This window comes from Etheostoma cragini, chromosome 7 (genome assembly GCF_013103735.1).
Source record: "Etheostoma cragini isolate CJK2018 chromosome 7, CSU_Ecrag_1.0, whole genome shotgun sequence".
Taxonomy (NCBI): Eukaryota; Metazoa; Chordata; class Actinopteri; order Perciformes; family Percidae; genus Etheostoma; species Etheostoma cragini.
Window position 1 is genome coordinate 26,706,258 of NC_048413.1, and position 24,984 is coordinate 26,731,241.

At 43.0% G+C, this 24,984-nt stretch overlaps 1 protein-coding gene across 11 annotated transcripts in view; it reads right to left on the reverse strand.

Annotated features, from left to right (window-relative positions):
* Positions 1–1,764: 1,764 nt before the first annotated feature.
* The window catches only part of plch2a (phospholipase C, eta 2a), a 164,424-nt gene continuing 141,204 nt past the window's right edge, over positions 1,765–24,984 (reverse strand). For 4 of the 11 annotated variants that reach the window (XM_034875812.1, XM_034875814.1, XM_034875813.1 and 1 more), the window contains exons 11-23: positions 24,874–24,879; positions 22,583–22,738; positions 22,067–22,165; positions 21,122–21,222; positions 20,784–20,872; positions 19,489–19,671; positions 17,648–17,755; positions 16,322–16,446; positions 15,254–15,338; positions 13,771–13,917; positions 12,174–12,253; positions 7,829–8,212; positions 1,765–4,502 (exon numbers count right to left, since the gene is read on the reverse strand). In XM_034875812.1, the coding sequence (XP_034731703.1) occupies positions 2,841–4,502; positions 7,829–8,212; positions 12,174–12,253; positions 13,771–13,917; positions 15,254–15,338; positions 16,322–16,446; positions 17,648–17,755; positions 19,489–19,671; positions 20,784–20,872; positions 21,122–21,222; positions 22,067–22,165; positions 22,583–22,738; positions 24,874–24,879 (3,225 nt within the window). In that variant the 3' untranslated portion in view covers positions 1,765–2,840. Of the gene's footprint in view, positions 4,503–5,083; positions 5,115–6,155; positions 6,168–6,960; positions 8,213–12,173; positions 12,254–13,770; positions 13,918–15,253; positions 15,339–16,321; positions 16,447–17,647; positions 17,756–19,488; positions 19,672–20,783; positions 20,873–21,121; positions 21,223–22,066; positions 22,166–22,582; positions 22,739–24,873; positions 24,880–24,984 lie in introns of those variants that run through there. The other 7 variants (XM_034875816.1, XM_034875817.1, XM_034875821.1 and 4 more) reach the window with 7 other exon arrangements.

Genomic DNA, 24,984 nt, shown 5'->3' on the forward strand with positions numbered 1-24,984 from the left:
ATAGTGAGGAGATGTTTTTACAGTGTGTTCAGGGGACAGGCAGCTAGCAGATAGTGAGATGTTTTTTACAGTGTGTTCTGGTGACAGGCAGCTGGCAGATAGTGAGAGTTTTTTTTACAGTGTGTTCTGGGAACAGGCAGCTAGCAGATAGTGAGATGTTCTTTACAGTGTGTTCTGGGAACAGGCAGCTAGCAGATAGCGAGATGTTTGCTGTAAGTGACGACAAGCGTAGCATAGAACATGCATGACAATGCTTAGAGCACCTTTAAGACTCCTCCAACTCCCCCTACCCTCCCCCCCAACTCATAAATGACAATTTAGAGAAATTCATAAAAGCATTGGGCGATAGAAACTCAAATATCCCGATAGTTTGGACCAAATACAAAAATATTGATATTGCAGGGCTGACAATTATGTGCTTTCACAAAAAATAGACACAATGATAGTATAATGAATAATCATCAGTTATGTGGATACAATGATCCAATTGGTCAATCACTGGGCTGTAATGCAGCCTTCAAAACCAGTAAAAGACAAGACTTGTGTCTTATTGCGCTGTTACAATATCCAATATGTACAATTACTAGACAAAATCTAGCCTTAAATATCTATACCTAATTGATATACTGTATGTACATAATGTCCAGCCTTAATTCCTTATAAAGTAAATTCCCCAAAAACAGGTCCTGTGTCTTTGTCCTGGAAACATTTCAACTGTTTTTTAAGCAGAAGTAAACTAAAATGATTTATTCGCAAAAAAAAGCCCTTGGAAAACAAGCAGTGAATTTGTCCTGAAAGGAGGGGCCAAATTCACCATTTGAGAGAAAAACATTCTTTCAGGCCTGAAGTGCTCTACAGGGCTTGGAGGTTTCAGTTGAGAGGCCAAGCCGTGCCAAATGGTCTAGATAAATATGGCTTTGGAAAGGGGCCGCTGTGGGTTTCTTGGAATCCTAATGAAGCTGTCTTTTGTGTTTGTGTGCTGGCTGTAGCGGAGTCTGCGGCGCTTAAATGAGCATGTCGTACTTCACAAAGTCTTACAGAGGAGAGGAAAAAAGGCCTGGCAGTGTCTGCAGGCTCGCCGGAGGTGGCCATCGGCTTTGGAAACCACGGACACGACAATGAGGCCAACCTTTGACTGACAAATCCGTGTCCTGAGAAAAAGACTTCATCAGTTACACGGGTCGTCAAAGGTAGCCATTACACAGGTTCTGCTTCCTCAAAAAAGGTGTGCATCTATTACTATTTCTCATTGGATAGGTTGTGTCCCAGAGAGTACACGCTTTTCCAAATGGGTTTCAATTTTTGCCAAAAACTCGATTCCAAAAGAAACAGAACTTTTTAATGCTTGACTGGGATTTTATTCCACACACATTCTAGTGTCTGAGAAATTCAAAGTCAAAAACTATTCTTGGGTGGCAAGGGACACCGAAAAGATGTTTTTTTGTACCTTCACAACTGGTTAAGCTTGTCGTCTCTTGTCCGGCTTCAAGTCTTTGTTCTGGAACATTCTCCCTTCCTGCAGGGGGTCTGGGTTATTATTATTTTTTTGCCAGAGAAGTTGAGAGAGGTGATGGCTGGTAAACACAGACCCAAGCAGAGTCCTAATTAGAGCAGACCCTGCCAAAACCAAGGCCAGAGGGCTTTACATGTCAGCTTGTATAAAGCTCAGTTTCACTGGTTCAACAACTTGTCTTTGTCTCTGAACTGAGACAGCCGTTTGGTAGATTACGTGTAAATGAAACAAATGAGCTGTGAAATGTCCAATAATATTAATTTGAGATTTATTCAGGTCATAATTACACATGGTCTTGAATTAAATATTGTCCCTAAAGATTTGCACAAACAAGTGGCACGAGCAGTGCAAACAGTACAGCGGGCGGACAAATAAACGTGCTTCGATACAGATCTTTTTCATCTTGTATTAGTACCACAGACCAATGAGAACGCAGGGTTTTAGACATGATGCTGTTTGGACCAACGTCAGACGATTCCGTAAAAGTTAAGAATATTAACAAATCTTTATATAAAAAGTCTTTGTAAAATAAAACACAGCCTTAGGATAAACATTACAGTGCATAAAAGACATGCAGTCAACTGAACAAAAGGGAGTGGGAGTGGAGTACTCTAGCAATGCTTTGAACTATCATCTCAGTGCTGTGACATGCCACAAATCATGAAGGTTTGGTCCAATTACAATGCAAACACTACACAGAGAATACTAAAAAATTAACACGTTTTATCTTGTATTGTGATAGAAAATTCTTTTTTTTCCAGCAAAGACATGAGACAAGCTTCCGCTTCACGCATCAAACTGACTTTAACAAGATCCCGTGCCCGTATTGCTGATGGATGGATGGGCTGATGAAGCCTTGGCATTAAGTATCTAATTTTAAACTCAGTTAAAATATACAATTAAAAGTTCACGGAGATAAACAGGGTGGGGTTGTTTAATATCTTGTCCTCTAGTTGGGCTCTGTTGCTACAGTACGCTCATGTGAAAACTAAAAAAAAAGTGAATTATGACAGTAGATCACTGTCAACATAAACAGCTATATAAAAACGGCATCTTTCAACATTTGGAGCAAACGGATGGCAGAGCAGCTGAGGTTGCTTGGAGAAGAACTGCTGTCCAGCAGCTTCAGGACAACGTGTTCTGAATGCACATGTTAAAAAAATGGATCTTGCACAACCTCCAGATATAGAATTGATTGTTCATGAATCACTAATTCAGCGGAGCACAGTTTTCTGTGAGAAGTAATTTGTGGAATACTCTGCAAGATATTGCAACTTATTTAAAAAAAAAAAAACTGGACTGTTTTCCAAGACTTGCTCTCCCACACTTAGAGTTTGAGCATGAAAAATACGTCATTGTTTTCAGGGTCTGGGGAGGAGTGGGACTGTCTCGGGAAGGGGGTTCCTAGGGGTGTGAGCTGACCCAGCAAGTCCAGGCTGGTGCAGGGACTCTGGGCCACGCAACAAGCCCCTTCGGGGTTCCCCCGCTCCTCAATGGGGGTCGCGTTACTTCCACTGCCGACGATACCAGTGAGGCTAAAGCTTGCACTTCGGCCCTGGGCCAGGCTCTGGAGCTTCTGTCTCTCCTGGGCCTTCTTGGCCCTGTTTGCAATGTAGCGCACCCTGCTTTGGCTCCGCGAGGAGGTCCTTCGCATCAGGGTCTCGTCAGCAAACTCCTCCTGTGACTCGTTGGGCCTGTTTTCTTGGGCGAAGTCACTCGGGGTCAGGGGCTCCACATCAGTCAGCTTCCGTAGTTGCTCTGTGAGGTCGCTGGTCGGCCGGGACTTCTGAGGGCTGCCCCTGCGGAGCTGGTCCCTGGTCGGCCTGACGACAAAGCTGCGGCTGATGCTGCGGTACTTACTGTCGAAGTGACAGGAGATGTCGTCCGAGGTCAGATCCCCGAGGCTTTTGGACATGGAGGCGGTAACTGTCGGGGTTACAGCTGCAGGGGAAGGCCTGCTGGCCGAGGACTGCTTGAGTCCTTCCATGTAGAGCCGGCTCCAGGTGTGCCTCCTCTGAGTCAGTCGGCTGGGTGAGTCCACGGAAGCATCCTGGGCGGGGGGCTGTAGGGGGCGGGGCTTAAGCTCATCTTTGGGGCACTCACTTTGCTGAAGATTGGGGATTGACTTGCTCTTGCTGACTCGCAGGGCGTCGTAGGCGACTAATGCCGAGCGACGACAGTTGACCCAGTGAGGGTCGCAGGCGGCGCCGCCTGTGGGCAGGCTGCTGACGCTCTTCCTGGCCAGGTTTGGCAGCGACAGGTCGATGACGGTGTCGCTGGAGGAGATGCTCGAGGAGGAGGACATGCTGTCTCGGTGGTCTCTGCTTGGCTCCAGCTTGCTCCAAAGGCGATCGTTCATGGTAGCGTCCGTGCAGACCTCTGGTACTGCCGACTGGGCCTGCCCAGCGGAGGCTACAGCCACCAGAACGTGGCCCAGACTCTTTGTTCTTCTTACTGGTGCGTGAGATGGCAGATTGCTAAACAGGGCTCTCCTGACCTGGCCTGTGTGAGCTGCAGGGACCGGAGGGCTTCCAGCTAACACTGGTGCCGCAGGAGGCTCCACTCGGGGCTCAGACCTTAACCCTGTTGCATCGTTTTTCTTGTTGGACACAGTTCCTTGGTTTTCCCTCTGGTTTGGTGTGTGCTCAATGAAAGGATGAGTGCATCCGTTAGTCTGGATGTCTTGACAACACTGAGAAGGGACCGTTTTCTCAGCAGGGTTTGTCACAGGGAGTGACGTAGTTCTGGAGAGGGCAGGAGGTTTCTTAGGGTTTCCGCTCACCTTGCTAGGACTGGACACCACCCTGTTTGAAGGAGCTTTTGATGGAGAGTTTGCATTTATTGCTATGGATGGGGAGTGCAGCGGTGTAGATGAGAGGTGATTTGAAGACAAGGTGTTTTCTGGAGCGGAGACAGATCGGATGACGCGTGCGTTTCGGTAATTGTCAGAGTCAAGTGTGGGAGCTGGTCTCTGCACTGTGGAAAGACAGGGAACAAAGAACTGTCACTGACATCCTGCGTGGTCACTGAAAGCCTTTTGGCTGTAAAAGTGATAACTGTATGTGCTTACAACATCCCAATCATTTACTCATCAAACTAAAGTTCTTCTAAGTGTGTTTTTTGACCTATAAGACTTCTTTTAAGTAATGCCACTGTATTCCCAGATCTCAGCATTTTACAGGGAGAGTACAATGGCACTATTACTATTACTACAATGTAAAGGCCACAAGACTGTGACAGGTGATAAGATTCGGTAAACAATACAAAGTTGTCATGACTTGTTTTCCTCTCGCACACAGTGAGTGTCTGGTCATGCACCCTATTTTCAACGATTTGAACAGACAAAGCTTACATGGTTTCAGACCCTTCCACTGATGTCATTTTGAGTTAGTGCAATTTCAAGAGAATGTGAAAATGAAGAAGAGTATGGATTTGAAACATCTGTCCCTCCCCTCCCCAAAGCTGTGACATTGGGAGACACATGAGAGCAGCAGGCTGGTGAGACACAGAGACTGATGGGTGAAAGTGAAGGTGCACAGGATGTATTAGGTTACATGCATTGAGCGGTTTACCTGGCTCTGGTCATCCCCTCAATTCTGCACTAGTAACAGAGAGAGCGTGCAAAAAGGGACAGAGAGGAAAACGGAGTTTAGCAAAACTGGAAAGAAGAGGGGGAAGGAAGGCAAGGAGGTATAGCTTACAAGAGACAGAAGTTATCTCCAAATCAACATGAGACCAAACATCACAGCATTTATTTTACACCGAAACCAAAGACGAGCGGTAAAGCTGCTAAGAAGGAGATTTGTTTGATAATTTACAAACATGAACAGTATCTGCCAGCACCATATGACTAACAGATGTCAGCACACATCAGCTATTGTAACAAGGCCAGAAAACTGAAATTCAACTCCCTAAAACAGACTGATCTCATGACATGCCAGTTGCTATGCCATTATTGGCGTGCTATCAAGACGCATTATCGCTTTTAAGCGTGTTTATCACAAGCTAAACACATGACTGTCACCCAGGAGACTGGGGATGGTGTCCCATGTGTCACATTTCCTTTCTTCTTTTACTAAAAGACCCCGTTCTTCTTTTCCTAAACCCAACCCGCGTGTCACATTTCCTGAACCGTTGCTTTCTTCTCGCGATAACACGCCAAGCGGCGTGTATGTTAACGACATCAGTCATGATGTCATGCTGCCCTAAACGTACTTGGTTATCTCCAATTTATTCAAACAAAGATGACTATCATGTGGTGTAGTGCGTGACGCTGAAGGGGAGTGGGTTTGGGTAGAGCAGCTGGTGTTCAGCAGGAACTGGACTCCCTCTGAAATATGTCATGTAGAGGAAGAAGCGGGGTTTCCACCACTGATTTAGTGACCTTGTGACTTCCAGGTCTCAGCCAGTTGTTGTAGATCCTTTCCTCCATTACAACACTTCTATGGAATGTAAACTTTGGGATGCCACGTTACTTTAGCCTGTTAGAGGCTGTAGTTTGTGGTAGTGGATTGCATTGTATTGGGATTTATTTAGCTCCTCCATATTAAAATATAAAGTAGACAAAATATTAGAATACATTTTCAGTATAATGCAACCCAATAATGAAGTGTATACCCTAACCAGTGTTGGAAAAACTTACCACTTCCCTCGTCTGTCAAGCATGGGGGTGGTACCAGAAACAGTATTTTAAAAAAGGCATAGAGAACAGAAAATGCCAAAAAAAAACGAAAATTAGAATAACTTGATTAAAAAAAAGGAATCGGTAATTAGGGCTTAGGTGAAAACTACAAAAGCTAGAATTGAACTTTAACTGATAATAATGAAAAGAAACACCTGGGAGTTTAGATTTGTCCTCAAACTATCATTGGTTCGTCGGCCAGTGATCCGAATCCCCAGAAAATGTTCCACCGGAACAAAAGCCCATAGGTAGGGCGGACTGGTATCCCAAAAGCAAGTGCCCACTGTTCAGAAGACCTATTGTTCCCAGAAATACACACTGAAGTAGTTAGTCCAGTACTACTTTCTGTACTTCATTAACAGATCTGTTATAGAGATAATACTCCTAAATCATTACACATGTCTTTGTATGACACTCACAGAACTTTAAGAGCACTTCTGGGTGTACTTTTGGAATGACCGTGTAACGGGCCATTGGACAAATGGACTTTTGGCCCAATGGGACATTTTGTGGACTATTGGAACATCTGAATAATAGGCCGACGGGCCAATGGCATGGCAACAAACTATCGGGGACACGTGGGATGACAAGAAGCATCTTATCTATAGGTTACATACCTTAACTATAGGTACACCAGGATTTTTCTAGACAGGAATGGTCTTGGCATGTATGGGGGCTACCTGGATGTCTACAGTCTACAGGCCATCTAGAGCCACTACATAGCAGCTACCGGGTTTTTGCTAATGCTGCCTCACAATCATCTTACCGGCAAAGAACATGGACTTATGGCGCAACTCTTCCATTTTCTGGGAAAAGAGGGCGTTCATCTCGCGCTGCAGGGTCCCTACAGCCCTCTTGCGGCTGTCGAGGACAGAACACGGAGGCAGCATGGGAGGCGACTCGAAGCTACTTAGACTGCCAAAGCTTTCACAGCTGCTACTGTCACTGAGCGACAGACCTTCATTTACATTCCCATTTGCGAGCGTGCCAAACGTTGAGCTGCAAACAGCGCCATACTTGGGGGTTGTTGCCTGCTGCCAACGGAGGTTGGTTCTGCAGTCCGGGGTGAGGCTATGTGCTGGTTTTAAAGTGTTGAGGAAACATCTTCGGGGAACGCTGCAGGATCGGGCGTTCCTCTGAGATGCGTCAGGCTGAAGCCAGATGTGCTGGGCCCCCAGAGTTTGCCTGGCTTTGGATCTAGGGAAGGGGATAGACTTGAGGAGAGCTTTGGGTGAACACTGAACCTGGGCCTCTGCGCATGACTCGGGGAGAGGAGGAGACTGCTGTTGCTCTGTCTGGGCACCAAGAGACAGGTGTTTAGCTGCAGGCTCTGGCTGAACTTGGCTCATTCTCGAGGAGGTGGGGTTACGTCTTTCCTGTCTCTCTTCATCTGCTATTTCGGACTTGCATCCCTGCCTTTTATTAACCTGACCCTTTCTCTCAGCCTCGGGACTCTCCTTGGAGCCGATCACACACGTGATACAGTTTGACGACACCCCCACCCTGCCGGAGCTATTAAGCGCGACGCGGGCAAACACCCCTGGCTTCGCGTCCAGCGGGTCATGAAGGCGGAGCCGACTGGCCCGTTTCAGAGGCTCAGTCGTGGGTCTCCTCTGAGCAAAAAGAGGGCTCTTACCTTTACCCTCCTCAGGGTGAATAGCCCCGTTAGTGTCGGGACGCTCCCAGGGGCCCTTGGCTGGGTGAGATGCCAGTGATTCACTGTTGCGGCTTTGTGGTGGCGTGGGCTGGTGAGAGGTGGCGGCGGAGGCCTTGTCCCTGTCCTCGGACTCCCGTTCTTCGCTAGCGCCCTCCGAGCTGTAGTCTTTGGTGTCGATGGCGTTCTCTGGGAAGCCCTTCTTGATTTTGGGCTGGCCTTTCGTCGGCGCGCTGGCAGTGCGGCGCAGGAGGTGGGCGCCGAACGGGTGCTTACGGCTGCGCTGCGCAGCAGCATGGCTGTCCAGGGAAGACTGCTTTGGGTTTCTGTGAAACAGCCCTTTTATACCGCTGGCTGCTCTGGCCTGACAAAAACACAACAAAACATCATCGTCAAACAAGCAATGAATCTCAAACCAAAACGTATAAATTACAGAGAGGTCATACAAGAACAATGTTTGCCATAATGCATGTGGCACTAGTCCACACTACATTATTACAATTATAGATGTGCAGCTGTTAAACAGTGAGCATGCTTTCAAACCATTATCCATATACCTAAGACATTTCCTGTAATAATACATGTGAATGATCACTCACTCTTTCATATGATCATTAAGCTGTAAAACATGCGGTCCAGCTTTGAATTCCACTTGGATTCAAAACGTTAGTCTGTCATTTTGAGCACCTTCTTATCTGTATACAGCAACTGTAGTCCCATTAGTAAATGATTAGTAAAGCAACACATGCTTGAAGCTACCTGTCAAAGTTAAACACACAAAAAGCAGCCCAGCCTCTGATTGCCTCTACAACTAAATACAGGGCCTACAATGACCACTGTGTCTACGTATTGAAAATTCCCCATTCTGGTGCTCCTTAACCACAACGGTTCTGGCAACCAGAGCAGCAGTAATGAGTTAAAGGTTACTTATTTTAATACAAAAAAACCTAGGCCAGTAGAATAATTAAGATGCTATAATCACATAGAATTTCTGAAAATAGTGGCATCCAGATTCCTAACATTTGGTGCATGACAAATATAAAGAGGTGACTAAAAAAAATAATTAGCAGTATTAAAGCTGGCCTTCAAACTGTTTGTTTGCTTCACTCGTTTGTTTGTTTTTGCGGTGCCTTTGGGTGCTGTATGGTAATGGTCAAAGATCATGAAGACTAGGACAAAAAGGATGACAGTGATGAGGCCATTCAGACAATGACACAAGACAACATTGACAGACAATCTTGTGAATGGCATTGGACCTTTAGTGGGACAAGGCATTGTATTATAATACCTAAAACCTTTGCCAGTTGGTGTGAAACGATGTGGAAGAAGTAGATCCAAATAGTCTGACTGTTGATGACCATTGTGGTGAATTGCTCACTCAAAAATAATCAACTTGAAAGCAACAGGACAGGTTAAAAACAAAGATTACAAAGAATAGTAGAAATTTAGGCTAAACTGAAAATGGTGAATATTAAACTTTCAGGAGATTCAAAATATTCTCTGCTGCTGCCTGAGGTGCCTTTGGCCTGCAAGACCTTTCACCTCAAAAACAGAAGTCCAACATTATGGAAAAAGTTGTCTATCCAACATCAGAAGTTGGGTCTTGTAGTTTTACCACTGTTCTTCTAGTACTGAGATAGGTCAAGGCATGTTGAGCCTAGCTTAGGTCAAAACCTGGAGGCAGGGTGTTCCAACATCCCTAATACATGTTCCAACAGCTCCAGAGAATACTGTTACCAATGTTTAAAGCAATGCATCCGTTCGCTGCCAAGATATTTGATTCTGTTTTGGACCAATATACTGATGAATCTCTACATGTAGAGCCATGCTGCTTGAGATGAATTGTAGATTCTGAGCTATTTCCTAACAAGTTGCCATCATCCAACCAGGGCTACATCTCCAGCTACAGTGGATGTCGGTGGGTATACTCAAGGGGTGTAGATTAGCAACCTACGGTAGTATGCTTTAAGAATAAGAATTTGATTATAAGGCAGGGAACGTACAACATTACGCATTGAGCTTATGTAAAAATTACAAAAGAATTTCACAAGAAGCCTGTTTGTGCCGTTGTAATCTATACACTCATAATCTAAATTGTATTAATGCCTGTGGTGTTTACAGTGTGGGTAACACGGCTAACGCATGTTTTCCATAAGGTCAGACACTGCCCTGATAAGCTTAAATGCTATGATGAAAAAAAACTACAAAAATCATGTAAAGGAAAGACACTAAAATAGGTAACTTAGGTATCTGACGATACACCACTGTCAAGAAAAATGTGTCTCGTACGCAGTGTTTTCCTAGGGAGTAGAAAAGAAGTAGCAGACAAAATGATTAAAAAAAAAAAAACAAGGGGAAGAGATAAGAAGAATAACAATGTCCTCAAAGGCACTGGAACTGAATACCCCTGCAGTGCAGCACACTGGAAAAAAAAAACCTGAGTCGAGAGGACGAAAACGCTCTCAGGCAAAAAAACACCATAGAGTTACAAAGAGTCACTGCAGCCTGGCAGACTTCCTGACTCACATCTCCCTGTCCTCTATCCGGCTCTTTGTAGGTTGATGACTTTGGATCTACTTGGGGGACAGGGACAGGGGACATCAATGAAAATGCAGGCAGATCAAGCCTTCATAACTCATGTGAGGCATGAGTTGGCCTTGCAGTTTTTTTATGCTTGCATAGCTGGCTGAAAAAAGACTAGATTTCTCTTTATTGATCCTTTTGGGATGACTCCTGCAGGAAATTAAAATTTCCAGCAGCAGTTTTCAGCCGCTTACAAAAAAGGTATAGAACTAAATAAATAAATAAAAGAGGTGTTGGGGGGGGGGGGGGGGGGGGGGGGGGGGGGGGGGGGGGGGCTCATGCAAGATGCAGACTGGGTCTCACTACACCTGAGTTTTGTGTGGAAGCTTCGAGGCTCCTAAAAATGTTCTGCCTCTAAATGGAGCTTTTGGAAATAGAGGGGTCCACTGAAATCACAAACAGACACAGGAAGAGAGCGAAAATCAGAGAAGCGGGAGGATGAAAGAGAGAAAAAATGGCTGGGGTGGGGGGGCAAGAGAGAAATCACAACAGGCGGCACACAGCAACAGCTGAGAAGGAGGAAGTTCAAAGTAAGGACAATGTGAACAACAGAGCGGTCATTTACAGCATGGTTGGAGACAGCTTTGAAAATAAAGGGTCAAAAGGGAAATAAAATCAAGGTTTGGGTGGTGATAGCAACGACTGCATTATTTATGACCTGGGAATAACATTTTCAGACAGATAAAACAGTAGTAATACACACAGTAAATACATCTGCTACAGCAACATTTTCTATTCCGCTGGGCAATGGTTTTAAGCTAAAATGTATGCTCAGTCAGCGTCTCAGTTCATCCCAAAGGTGTTAGTGGAGGCTCTGTGCAGACCAGTCTTTGACCCCAAAGTTGGAAAACTACTGGATTTCTCTATGGAGCGGGCTTTGTTTGCAGAGACATTTTCATACTGACACAGAAAAGGGACAACCATCAACTATTGACACAAAGTTAGAAACCATAGTCTAAAATATCACTGTGGGCCGGACCACTAACATTTCCATTTTCATTGAAACTAATGGGCAGAAACTAGAAAAAACTTGACCCAAAACTACACTAGAGTACACAGTATTACATAAGTTTGGCCATTAGTTAAAACTATAAGTAAACCTATATTTTCATATAACTCTATTAAACTATATATTCTGTAACTGGTGTCGGCGGTTACCATGTGTGGTCTTTATTTGTCTTGCATTCCAATTTTAGATTGAATGATACGTGATACAGTTCATGTTGTTTCCAAGCCTTCCTCTGATTGAGGATACCTGCGCAGTGCTGATTGTCTTGGGCTTGAACATTTGACACTAGAAGCCAACAATAAATCCACCAGGCCAAGAAGCCAAATTTAGGGACCCACGTAAGCATTACTATTTTAAATACACCTTTTTAGAGTAGGTGAAGACAACATTTGTACTGCATGAAAAAGACTGCACAGGATAAGCATAAACTAGGCATGTCTGTAAAGGGGAGACGTGGGGTACCCAAATAATCCATTGTCATTCAGATATCTCTGCGTGAGAGGTCAAGGGACTCCTTTGAAAATGGCCATGCTAGTTATTCCCTCTCCAAAATGTAGAGTGTACCATCCTTACATCTTTTAGTTTCATATAATACCAATGTTCTCATTCCTACTTTAAACCTGAGCCCTCTGCAGCCTTTGAAGGACAAAACGTCGGCAGCGTCCGCCACCATCACGTTAAGAGGCGACACATTTTTCACACGTTTTCAGATAGCTTCTTCAGTGGTACCTACCTTACCAGTGATGTCATTCACAGCTACATGAACAAAGATGGAAGCCTCCTCCATACCTTCCAAGTACACATGGCGATAACCTGCACGCACGCACGCAGAAACACACACACATCAAAACACACACGACCATATCAGTGAGTCAAACATAACTAGCAGGTAAAAACGTTTACAGATAAATACACGTATCAATCAGCAGTGAAACAAACTTATTTAATGTCTCCAACAGCAAACAACGACGTTTCTAACAGGCAAGCCACTAGATAACAGGTAATCTTAACACTTTAAAGTATGGTGCTCTCAAAGCTTGATACTTAGCCGAGTGCAGCAGTCTATACGCTGATGACCCTCAGCTCTCTGTTTCCATTAATCCTAATGAGACCTCCAACTTAGTCTTGTCTCCTAGCTATAAAATGCTGCACGAATAACAACTTTCTCTGGAATGTTATTCAAAATCTAAGTAGTAATCTCTAGCTATACATAAACCTGACTCGAATAACTTAAAAAACAAAAGCAGCTGGCATCCCAAGAATGTTTTAGTTGCAAAGGTTTGAGTATATATGAATTGGACACTGGGCTGCTTGGAAAGCCTGCACATGCCACTGTTGTGTGGCTTCTCCTCTTAGTTCAGACTAATAATTCTCCAGTGTTTGAGCTTCAAATTAAGACAGACGTTGCCACTGAGCTATTTAACTGCTTTTGATCGGTATGGGATTTTGTGGGCCTGGGAAAGATAAAGTTTTGTTTATTCATTTAAAGTGCTCGTATGGTTTACAAAGTGCTCGTTAGGTTTACAAAGTGAAATAGCCCAAAGTCCACGCCAAAGGACAGCTCCATTTACTTCAGTGACGAACATGCGTCACACGGTATAATGCTCACCTAGCTGCTAGCATAACACGCCCTCATGCTCTGCACCTGACTAGCTAGCAGTACTTACTGCACATGTGCGCCTCCCAACAAAGATGGTACAGAAGTGAGATGCCTCACTCTGTAGCTAAAACAGAGAGCTCAACACACAGGGTGAAAAGAGGAGCTGCCCCAATGGGCAGTACAACAAAAATATGGTGTTTTCTGAAAATGAAAGCACAAAAACCTATTCTGGTACAACCTCTAAATACAATTATGAACCAGATAATGAGCATAATAAGCTTCTTTAATATTGGGTATATGCCAATATGAGCCAGAGCTAATACGTATATCATATATAAATAGAGCCATATGACACAGCTTTATAGATCATATTATAATTAATGTAACCTGTCCAATGACTTGGATTAGGAAATCTTTAGTATGGATAATGCATTTGCTATGCAACATGTAAATTAAAGAGCCTAACAGTACCGCTTCTGATATTTGGCCAATGTAGCACTAATACTTTTTGAAATTAATCTATCAGATCAAGCTGCATCATTTAAACCATTTTGAAGAAAGCTCTTGCCTTTGAATCAACCAACACCTCACCTTCTAACTTCTAACCAGGACGAGATGAGACACAAAGCAAACACATGCTTTTAGAGGTGGCCTGATCTGTGGAAGACGAGGGTGAGGTGGAGGGTAGCCATCAGTACCCTGTAAAAGCAGGCGCTGCACCATAACTTACCTGGAACCATGCTGTTGAAGGCGATGGTGCGCTGGCCGATGAAGTCCTGGCCGATGGGGTCATGATCCCACACGAGGAAACGCACCAGGGCGAGCTCGGGCATCTGGACCGTGAACACCAAAGTCTCCTCCCACATCGGGTTGAACCCTGCGGGGCCGTCAAGAGAGAGACATGGGGGGCGAGGAGAGGGATCGGGGTAGGGATGAGTTGGGGGGGCAAAGGAAAAGCAAGAAAAATGAAGGGAGACAGCAGGAGAAAGAGTGTGACAAACAACAAGAAGAGAGGAGAAGTTCAGCAGATAAATACAGAGGGAGCAGTGTGAGAGTGGAGAGTGGACGGTCCAGGACAGTCAAAGAACAAGCTCAGCACTCATCAATTATTCAGTGGCTGTGTGTGTGTGTGTGTGTGTGTGTGTGTGTGTGTGTGTGTGTGTGTGTGTGGATTGAGAGGTGCAGCCTGTGTAAGTCTCTTTCTGCTGAGCTCATCAATTATAGATCTGAACCTAAACAGACAGCACACACGCACGTCACATTCAACCAATGCATTGCTCTAACCAGCACATACATACACATAAACAAGTATCTATAGCCAGCACTGGCCAGTGATTCCACAGAAATTAATAGATTTTGCTCTAAAATTCCAGTTTTAAGAGTAACTTGACATGAGGCCAAGAAGCAGTGTAGTGTTGCCTTTCAAACCCGTTTAACCGCTGAATGAGAAATGTAAATATGCATCGTTTATTTTCTGGTAGCCAAAGGTTGAGTGCATTTTCTCTACGTCGTAGTTGCTGACTGGATGGTCTCACCTGGCTCGCAGGCCCTCACATCTCTGAAAGCTTTTATGAGAAATTAGATTTCCCCTTATCTGTACAACATATAACTTCATAGCTGCAAGAAGAAAGGGGAAATTAATGGCTGATGGAAGGAGCTGATTCTAAGATATAAAGAAAGTCTCTTCATATCTGCCCCCCTATCCTGCTCACTGTAACTCCTGCTCGTATCTGCACGTAGTCAGCACAGCTGGACATGTCAGACCTCATTCGCTTTCATTCTTGTAGACTATAAAACACATTCCAGCCACTTAAATTGTTCCATAAATAGCTTTGTTTTGGGTGGATAGTGTAATTATGTGGACTGGATTGTAGCCTGATTAACATCAAACTATATTATGAGAAACCTGGATTTAAATGGCTGGCCTGCCAGATAATCCTTGCTGCTTTCACTTTTAGTTGAGTCATGCATTGGCTGGCATTATGGAAGCAGCCCTCAAACACACCATTCTTGGGTTGACACTAGATTAATGTAGACTCGCAAGCAAAAATAATTGGTCATGAACAATAAATGAAATAAACTGTTTATTTTCTCTGCATTAGGGATTTAGTGACTATTACTAAATCATTACAGGGCATTTTTTTATGGCAACAGGCAGACTAGATCACAGAGTATCTGACGTTTATGGAGACAGATGAGCTTGAGTAACTCACCGTTATCATCCACCACTCTGGTCTGCTCCTTGCAGCAGTCCACCGGCAGCCCAATGATCTCCACCTCCACGAAGGGATCAATGATCTGGCAGAAAGACGTTACACAACATGAAGTCATCGCCTTGTACTAACCACTTGATCACATATATACCGGTGGTTTGGCAGTTTGGGAAACAATCCGATTCCCCATTCAGTGAAGGTGTGAACATGACACATTGCTATGTTCCTACACGGAGCCCTTAATAAAACTCTTAATTCTTTCCCTAGAGAAAGTATTGACAGACAATTCCCCTGATTTATCATTGCACTCCTAAATCTCTGTCTGACTGACCATTGGCATTTGAAAAAGGGGGGGATCGATAAAGCAGTTCAAGACACTTTTTAATTCCACACATTCTTCTTTAATTATAATAATAATAAATTGTACTTATATTACACTTTACATGGTACTTAAAGACACTTTACAGTAAAAGCATGAGAGAGATTTGGTGTATGTCTAACACCTCATTAAAATACGGTTTGTGTTGACACATGAGCTTTAACTTTATATTGTTATGCTGTCATGGTGCATTTCAGGTGATGCTATGGAGTAATCCAAAAGTAAGTAATTAGTACGGCAACTAGTTTCAGCAGTAGTAAATTAAGACTTACTTTTTTAAACGAACTATTAATGTGTTATGCATTACTTTTTTGTGTAACTACCCCAACGTTGATGACTAGTTAGGGGAATAAATTGCAGCAAGGTTTTCTACAATGCAGAGTGCCTTTAATAATTTAGTAGTGGTGGTACTTTTTTTAACTGCTGCAATAAAAAACATTCTTTACTAAATCAACTAAACGATCAAAGTGTATTTGAAATCTTTGAAAAAGCAAATATTTCACAAACATACTACAAGACAACTGAAATACTTGAAAGCAACACTACAACAACACATTACAATTGGATATATAACAATTTTACTCATGATTTATTTCAGTTTTGGGCATGTTCATATCAATACTGTATAATACTGTGTATTTAATCGCCTTTAAAAAGAGACTCCAGTTGCACAGATGTGTGTGTCCTACCTCTCCTCGGTCTCCTAGCATTGAGTCTTTGGGTTTGGGCAGCTGTTGTCCACTGATGATCTTCAGCACCAGCTGCTTCTTCATCTGGCCCGGCAGCGGGTCCTCCAGATTGGGGTTAAAGGCACCTGCAAGGGGAAGAAAGGATCTCCACTGTTAATTTAGGGTTCTTCACGTAAAAAATTAAATAGGAAATTACAAAAATAACCATACATATAACCACAGAATCAGCTTGTCCATGACAACTTTTTTAGAAAGGCCTTTGAAACAGCATTTAAAACACATAGAACACAAACTCTGTGTGAAAACAATTATCAATGAAATACTTTTTGAGAGCTCTTTTAAATAATAATAATGGAGGTTACCAAATTTCATTAGATGTAAATTTAAAAAAAAAATCCCCTTAGTACAGAATAGCTTTTAGCTGAAATCAGTATTACAACATTATTCATAATTTATAAGACAACACCAAAGAGGTTTTTACCGGCTCGATGCACCTTGGAAGTAGGCTCAGTGTCGGAAATCCCAATTCTGATTCTTATGTTTTATAATATCTTTTAAAAAAGAGTGTAATGCTCACACGTAACCAACGTAAGCAGCATCACTAAACATAACAGATTACATGCCTGAAATTACAAGATTAAAGTATCCTGAGGTCTACTTTAAAAATGAACTCTATATTTCCTACTAACATGATGTAATAAATAGGACTGGGAAGTTTTGATACTAGTACCAATACCAATATTGTAAATTCGATACCGGTTCCAAAATGATTTTTCTTTCCAAAACCCAATGTTATAAAACAAAAATGAATGACAATGATAAACAGGCGCCAAGTATGGATGTTTTATGGGATATGTGTTGGCCAGTTTGTCCCATTTTGCAACAATAACACTGAAATGATATGAACAAACAGAGAAATGTTTCTTTTTAGATGAAACAGGTGTTTTCTGAGTTTCCTGTTGGGGACGTCTTTTGAAATTGGGGAAAAATTAGAAGTTGGAAAAAAGGTAATAAATTGCAATTTATCGCAGAATGTTGCAATATGTTTAAAATTGCTATAATATTGTATCGTGGCATAAGTATCAGAATTATATTGTATCAGGAAGCGTCCCACCCCCTAGTAATCAGCCAATCACAGACATTATTAGACCTCGGTAGAAGCCTCCTGCATGCTTATTGGCTCACTGAGGCTGAAGAGATTTACTCCTTATGTATTGAAACTGGGTATTTAAAGAGGAGGAAGTACACAATATCATTCGGTCGGTGCCTATAAAGTACTGATTTCAGAACCGAGCCCTAGCAATGACTCCCTTTCTGCATACTGACCTTCACACATGCAGGCGGGCTTGAGGACGTAGCCACAGTTGCCATTGCTGTAAAATTTGGCTCTGTTGAGCTGGAGGACCCGGCCCTCCGACTGGTAGTTGAGTGCAACTGAAATCAAAGCAGTTCACCTCGTTATTATCAGCAGGACAAGGTGTTTCACTTTAATTTGCTGTGCTGGCTAACTGTGGGAAGAGAACAACGCAGCAGCTGATTGACAGAAAACAAGTGTTTAGTATTGGTAAAATGGCCGAATTAATAATAACAGAGGCAGCAGCATGGATCATGTCTGACCATTTTGAGTAGAGATACGGAAAAAAATCTAACATCACAACATTTTTGACCAAATACAGTCTATCGATGTTGATATTGCGGCAAAATTGACTATTGGTGCTTTCACAACATTATAACACAATGATAGGTTTGATAAGTAATCACCAATAATGTGAATACAATGAATAAGTTGGTAAAGGCAAATAATAATACAGCTAAAGAGCAGCTAGAACAGTCTGGTAAGCTCAGAAAACAACAATCAATTTCACATCAATTTACCGTAATACAGCCTTTAAAACCAGGAAAGGCAACACTTATGTCATGTAAAGAAATAAGAACATCCAAAATGTCTAAGAGTAGCCAAAAATTGTACTCAAGTAAAAGTACTGTTACTTTAGAATATAATGACTCAAGTAAAAGTAAAAGTAGTCATCCAAATAATTACTTGAGTAAGAGAAAAAAAAGTGTTTGATGAAAAAGTCATTGAGTAACTGTTGAGTAACTTCTGATTTATTTCTCAACACAAGCATCAATCAGACCGACAAAGATACAAAATAATCATCTTTAGGCAAATTATAGTTCATCCAATCAATAAAATAAATTAAAATGTATTTATTGATTACAAAATAGCTTAAGTGAGAGCCTTGTCAAATCAAATTGGGATGGATACTGCATGTGCAAAACATCTGTATGTAACCTAAAAGACAAACATCCACCTCTCCACAGCCAAAACTAAAATAACCGCTACGTTTACTCAGGTTAGGAGTTGAGTGAGGGGAGGAAAAAAGAAAAGTAACAAGCTCATTGTAGCCTGATGTAGCGGAGTAAGAGTACAGTTTATTCTTCACTAATCTACTGAATCAATCTACTAATCTCTATCAAGTACAAGTAAAGTATAGTGATTTAAAACTACTCCTAGGAGTACAATTTTTTCAAAAACTTACTAGAGTAAATGTAACTCGTTACTACCCACCTCTGGATATGGATATATTGCCCGGCCCTACTCTGAATACAATGACCATGAAGCACAATGTGGGTCGGGTCAATTGTTGGAATAAAATGTATTCATTTCAAGTGGGCTCATAAACATCATATTCCCGTGGTGCATTATATTAATTGTGTGTGTTCAATTCATTATATTTTGATCTAAAGAGCAAAAGCCTTACACCTAGTCTGCTTTCAGTGTGATTATTGACTTCACTTCTAAATAAGAAGGAGTGACCTTATCTCCAGTAGCAGTCTGAGACCTGTTATCTATTGTGCAGGCCGATCTCTGCTAGTCACTGACCTTATGGAGACAAAACACAGCACGCAAATGTGTCACGGGGTAGCAACTGCCCCCCCCCCCCCCCCCCCCCCCCCCCCCCCCCCTGCACATAAGATCAAGCAGCAAGGGCTAAAGAGTTAGACAAATTTGGGGAGAGCTATGGATGCACATTCTCTGTGACCTTGTCTCTGGAATATATAGTCTACTGGAATAAAAATGTTCTTTTATCCAACCTACGGACTTGAACCCTTCTTCCTGAAAGAATGTAGAAGGGCGGGATTTAAGCCCCAACACGAGTCCCTACCGAGCTGGCAGCCGGCGCTCCAGAAGGGCTGCGGGTTGAAGTTGGACGAGTCCACGCGGTAGGAGGACGGGTAGATGCGGGACAGCTGTCGCTGGTTGAAGCGGATGAAGGCCGCAGCTTTCTGCTGCATCACCTGGTGGGCTTTGGTCTCGCTGAGCGACGACACCTGCCAGCTGCATTTGTCTGGAGGTGCAACACAACGACATCTTAGTTTCATCATCAGGCCCGGAAGCTTCAATTAACGTCAAATGTTAACATGCAGGGTTAAGCTGACACCATGTTATGAAGATTTAAACTGCTTGTGGTGGTAGTCGGTATTACGTGATCGGCCATACAGATTAAATTACACAGCCCCAACGCAGTTTCCCTTTAAAAATAACCCCCCCCAAAAAAACCATTTAGTTCATTCAGGCGTATCGGCGCCCATGTGAAAGTGTCTGCTTCGATCCGTTGAGCTGCAGAGAAGCTGGAGTCGGATTTAACTCATCACCTGACGAGCCCGACAGGATGACGACGGAGGATTTGGTGTCAAAATCAAAAGTGCAGAAGCTAATCATTTATATAAGATATTTAATATATTTACAGTGTTTTGTCTGTAAAAGATTAGCAGTGTGTTCTGCGCAGCTACGGTCTGAACCGCCCAATGGGTTAACATCATATTTATATATAGAGTTAACATGGCGGCCGAAAGGAAACAAGCAGGGCTTCTGGGTAAACCCTTAACCCTTATATAGTCTTTGGGTCAAATTCATTTCAAATTTTTACAAGAAGAAAAAGTTGGCTTATTTTCTGTGATGAACATGTATTCCTGACTCAATTCAGAAAATGATTCCGAATATGACCACAGACGGAGTAGGGACCCGGGGGATACGAGAGGGTCCCGAAAGTGAAGACAATACAAGGGTTAAGCAGAGAGTTGGAGATGCTTTGCGGTGTAATCTGTAACACCGGTGATGTTACTGCTTTATTAAGCGGAAACATCACCTCACATGTGGCATCCCACACTGCTGATAGACAAAATCTATCAGTTTAACATGTACACTTAATGTCTTCCTTCGGACGTGCTCAAGTATTAGAGGAGGAGGATAAGGAAAAAACAACAACAACTGGGGGAACCACCAATCCTGCTCTTGATGGTCAAAATCAAAACCTCATCTCGATCCATTATCAAATCCCAATCGTGACAGCGCTTTATTTTATCTGCAATATTAAAGGGCCGGCTCCACCTTAAGTTTCAGCGTCAGATTAGCAGGAGTTTGAGTAATATACCGTGCTGAGGGAACGGGACTACTCACCTTGGGCCTCGATGTCATAGAGACCCACGGAGCAGGTGTATTTGACCAGATCAGACAGAGCCCTGGATAACTTCATGGTCTTCTTCTTTCTGTAAGAAGTACACATTTAGGGAAATTAAGCAGGCAGATAACATATGACAGTGTTTGTTTTTGTTGCATTGCAATACTGAAACTTAGGTATAAAATCTAGCCGTTATTTTCATATGATAATATGAATAAGTGCAATAATTTACTTTCCCATTAACATCACGTCTTTAGGAGACATTACACTCTTATGTCCCTATAACATACTGTACTAGATGTGTGTGTGTATGTGTGTATGTGTGTGTTTGTCATACTTGCTGTGGTGCAAGGGTGCACGGGAGGTGCTGCTTGCACTCTCTTGGTCTGTATCTGTGTCTTCAAAGCTTGATGTCTTCTTCATCTTACTTGTCTTCTTCTGCAGAAGAAAAAGAGTTATGAAAAAGTGAGGAGCCAAAGAATGTCAAAGAGAGTTCATCTTCATGTGTAGAAAGGTCAAGAAGTTGCTCTTTTCAAACCCTATTAAGGGGAAAACACCTTGTGATCACATGCTCCTCTGGCTCTGGATGTACACTGCTGTGAAAAAAAACATCCGGCATGCTTCCCCCACCGGGGCTTTGGAGCCGCCCAGGGCGGATGTGATTGGCTTTAAGGAACAGAAACAATCCAGAGCTTCCCCCCCCATCCCATAATAGATAGAGACTGCAATGCTGACACAACGCTGTCAATACTGGAAAGCATATTTTTGTCTATGTTCTCATCATACAGGGAAGATGGGCTAGATGTACAGACTTTGGTAGATGGAGAGCAAAACAAATCTAGTCTTTTCCACCGAGGCTAACCAGTTGCTGATTCTGGTTCTGTTGCCAGTTCGGTGCTGGTTCTACTCGCCAGTTCTCTAAGAACCAGCTGGATCTCCCCCAGCCTGAGAGCCAGCAGACCGTGGTTTCCCCCCCTGACCACGGTGGTTCTGGTCTCCCATCCAAGTCCAAAGCTAACACTAACAGCTCTCTATGGTTAACAGCAGTTTTTTGTTTTCGGACGCCATGATAACCCCCCCCCCCCAGCACCTGACGTAACCGGTTCTCATCTCTAGACCAGCGCTGGTTGGTGCTGAGTTGGTCGTGTGTTCTTGGCCCAGAGGCAGGTTTATTTGTGTGGAAAAGCAAAGAACCGGTTCGATGTTTGGCCCTGACTGTGAACGTGCACCAGAACTGCCTTGGTGGAAAAGACACGAGAGAGGAAGGAGTAAAAAGACCGACCTTGCGTTTAGAGAAGCTGCCCATGAAGGAACGGCCTGTGCGCTTGTTGCTGCTGGGATTAGCCTCGTCCCCCGTGTCCGTCCCATCCTCGCTCTTATCCTGACGGCAGGACAGAGGACACACTTAGCATGTTGTTGTTAGGAAAACATTTTGAGATTTTTAACATTATGATAGTGAGAAGCAATAATGATCACTTTGGCTCCTGTCAATTTCCCCGAGGTGGGTATGTGTTAATTTTTTTTTCTACCTCCAACACACACACACACACACACACACACACACACACACACACACACACAAAGCACCGGTTCAGAGTTAAATATCGTTTTTTATCCAAATAATGTATTCATATGCTGGTCAACTGGTGAATGAGATTTAAGTTCAAAGTTTGGCTCTTTTCCGACAGAAAGCCCGGAAACCAACATTACGTATCATGTACAGTATCTGTTTTAAAATGAAAAAGGTGAGAACTAAGGTAGGAACTGTGTGTGTGTGTGTGTGTGTGTGTGTGTTTACCTTGGAGCCGGTTGTGGCGGTGGGCTTCCCAGCAGGGGGGAGGGCTGCGATGGTGAAGCTGTCCGGGTCCTCGCGGTCTCGGATCTTGGACTCCTTCATCAGGTTGTCCAGCTTCTTCTTGGCCATGTTCTCCACCTGCTTCCTGTTGGCTGACGTCTGGAGGAGGAAGGGGACAGTTATACCGAGGATGAGGACAATATGCTGTACATGACCCGAGACACAGGAGGGGACAGTACCTGTTGGAGCCGTTACACTGATTAAATGATCTAGTCCCATTAAATGAATTTAAGGCCATGTTAAAATGTCATGTAATTCAAAAATGCAACTGCCACATGTGACCTGCTCCTTTCCTCCATGTGTGATTTTGTCTACGCTGTATTTTCTGTTTAAATTGTAACGGGTGTGCCGTCTTGGCCGGGTCTCCCTCGAAAAGGAGATTTCAATCTCGAGGGACTTCCTGGTTAAATAAAAGGTTTAATAAAATAAAATAAAAACCAGAAACAGGTGGAGTACACATGCTGCCTCTTGTTTATGCCTCGTATACAAGAATGTTGAGATTTTTTTTTAATTGTCTGTTTCAGTCAAATATCAAAAGATGTATCAATGTATTACTTTTTTAAACAAGTTAAAGTATTGAATGAATCCCAGGATACATCTTATGGTTTTAACACTGTCGTGTGATATAAAGATACTATGACTACAGCATATGAAGGAATCAACGCCTCTAAAATATTCAAAATAAAATACATAATCTCACCAAAAATCACTTATCTAATTACAATTTCACATATTTAACAACGTCAACAATTACCAGTCATCCGCCTTAAGATCTAAGCTGATGTTAGCAATTAATAAACATAAACAAAGAAGAATACAAATAAGACAATTAGCCAATTATGTAATAGTTGTTTCAGGCCTACTTACCGTGAAAAAAAACCAATCCTGCAGGATCCTACCAGAACTCACATTTCATTAACACGTCATGTTACATAATGCAGAAGCTCGCAGACTGGATGATGAATGGAGCTCTTAGTGATGGAATGAATGGGACATCCTCACTCAGGGGGATCAAGTGGAATAGATGACAGATGTCCTCATTCAGAGATGAATCACCGCTCAATGCAATGGGGCGAGGGGGGGGGGGGGGGGGGGGGGGGGGGGGGGGGGGGGGTATGTGATATGCACATGCTCAGTTCAGCCACATGGTGGCAGAGTGTATCTATGACCCATTTCGGTCTGGAATCAGACCACTAGCAACAGCAACATGCTCTGTGAAGAGTTTTAAGTGCTCAGTGCAGCTCAGTGCATTGTACACTGAGTGCTGTCCATCTGATTAATGGCTATGATGAATTATATGATTTATATATTTATTGTAGAATTGATAAATGTTACCTTTAAACCTGAGGAGAGCCTAATGCTTTAGTTGGATCAGATTGCACACAATAGTCTGTGTCTGCAGTGTTATGGTTTTCATTTTTCGCTGTCTAATAAGAAATCGGGTTGTTTCCGAGGTTTTCCCACCCTGATGGACATCCATTTTGGGCAGATATTGAATACTTACAAGATGCTTTTTGCAATGGTTTTGACTAAAATGGACAAAAAAGGGGCAACACAAGAAGCTTCAGCGCTTAAAATATTATTTAGTCGGTGTATCGGTCATTAAAGTCGACAAAAAGCCCACAGATGCCGCCAGTCTTTGAACTTAACATGCTAGATTAGATTAGAGCTTTCATTAAAACATCATTATGTCCAATAGGTAATAAGAAGAAGAAGCAATAATTACAACATTAGCTTGTCCTAGCAATGTTGGTTCTGATGTGTTAACCACTGGCCCCTATTGGTCCACCTTAAAATGGTCTGTCTCAACATCAGTACCAAGAACTGACCTCAATTTAAACAACTTGCATGGCTGTTTATCAGATGATTAAATGGTAATAGATACACAATGAATTGATTCCACAGAGCCTGGATTGCAATGTTCGTATAAGTGTTCCCAGAAAATCTGACTATCCCATTTGAAAGTGAGAAATGGCACCAACAGCGCTGAGTGTTGTTAAAATACTTCTTATGACTGACATTGTTTCCGCTATTTATAGGATTTAAAAGACACCTATTGATGTCCATGTCTGGTTCCAGATGAATAATCTTTGCACAGAGCGTCTTAAAGATGCAGAAATGCAAAGCGTTTTGGGGCCGACCACTTTAAACTTCCACAGGTACGATGAGAACGAATGGCGGATGACCGGGTGACATTCCCGAGGTGGTTGAGGATGAGCTTTGTAATACAGTACCTTCCACTTTGAAAGAAGCGAGCGACAGTTAAATAGAAGAAGAAGAAGAAGGAGGGGACAAAAGAGAAGAGCAGGAGATGAGAACAAATAGGAACACAGAGAGAAAGAGAT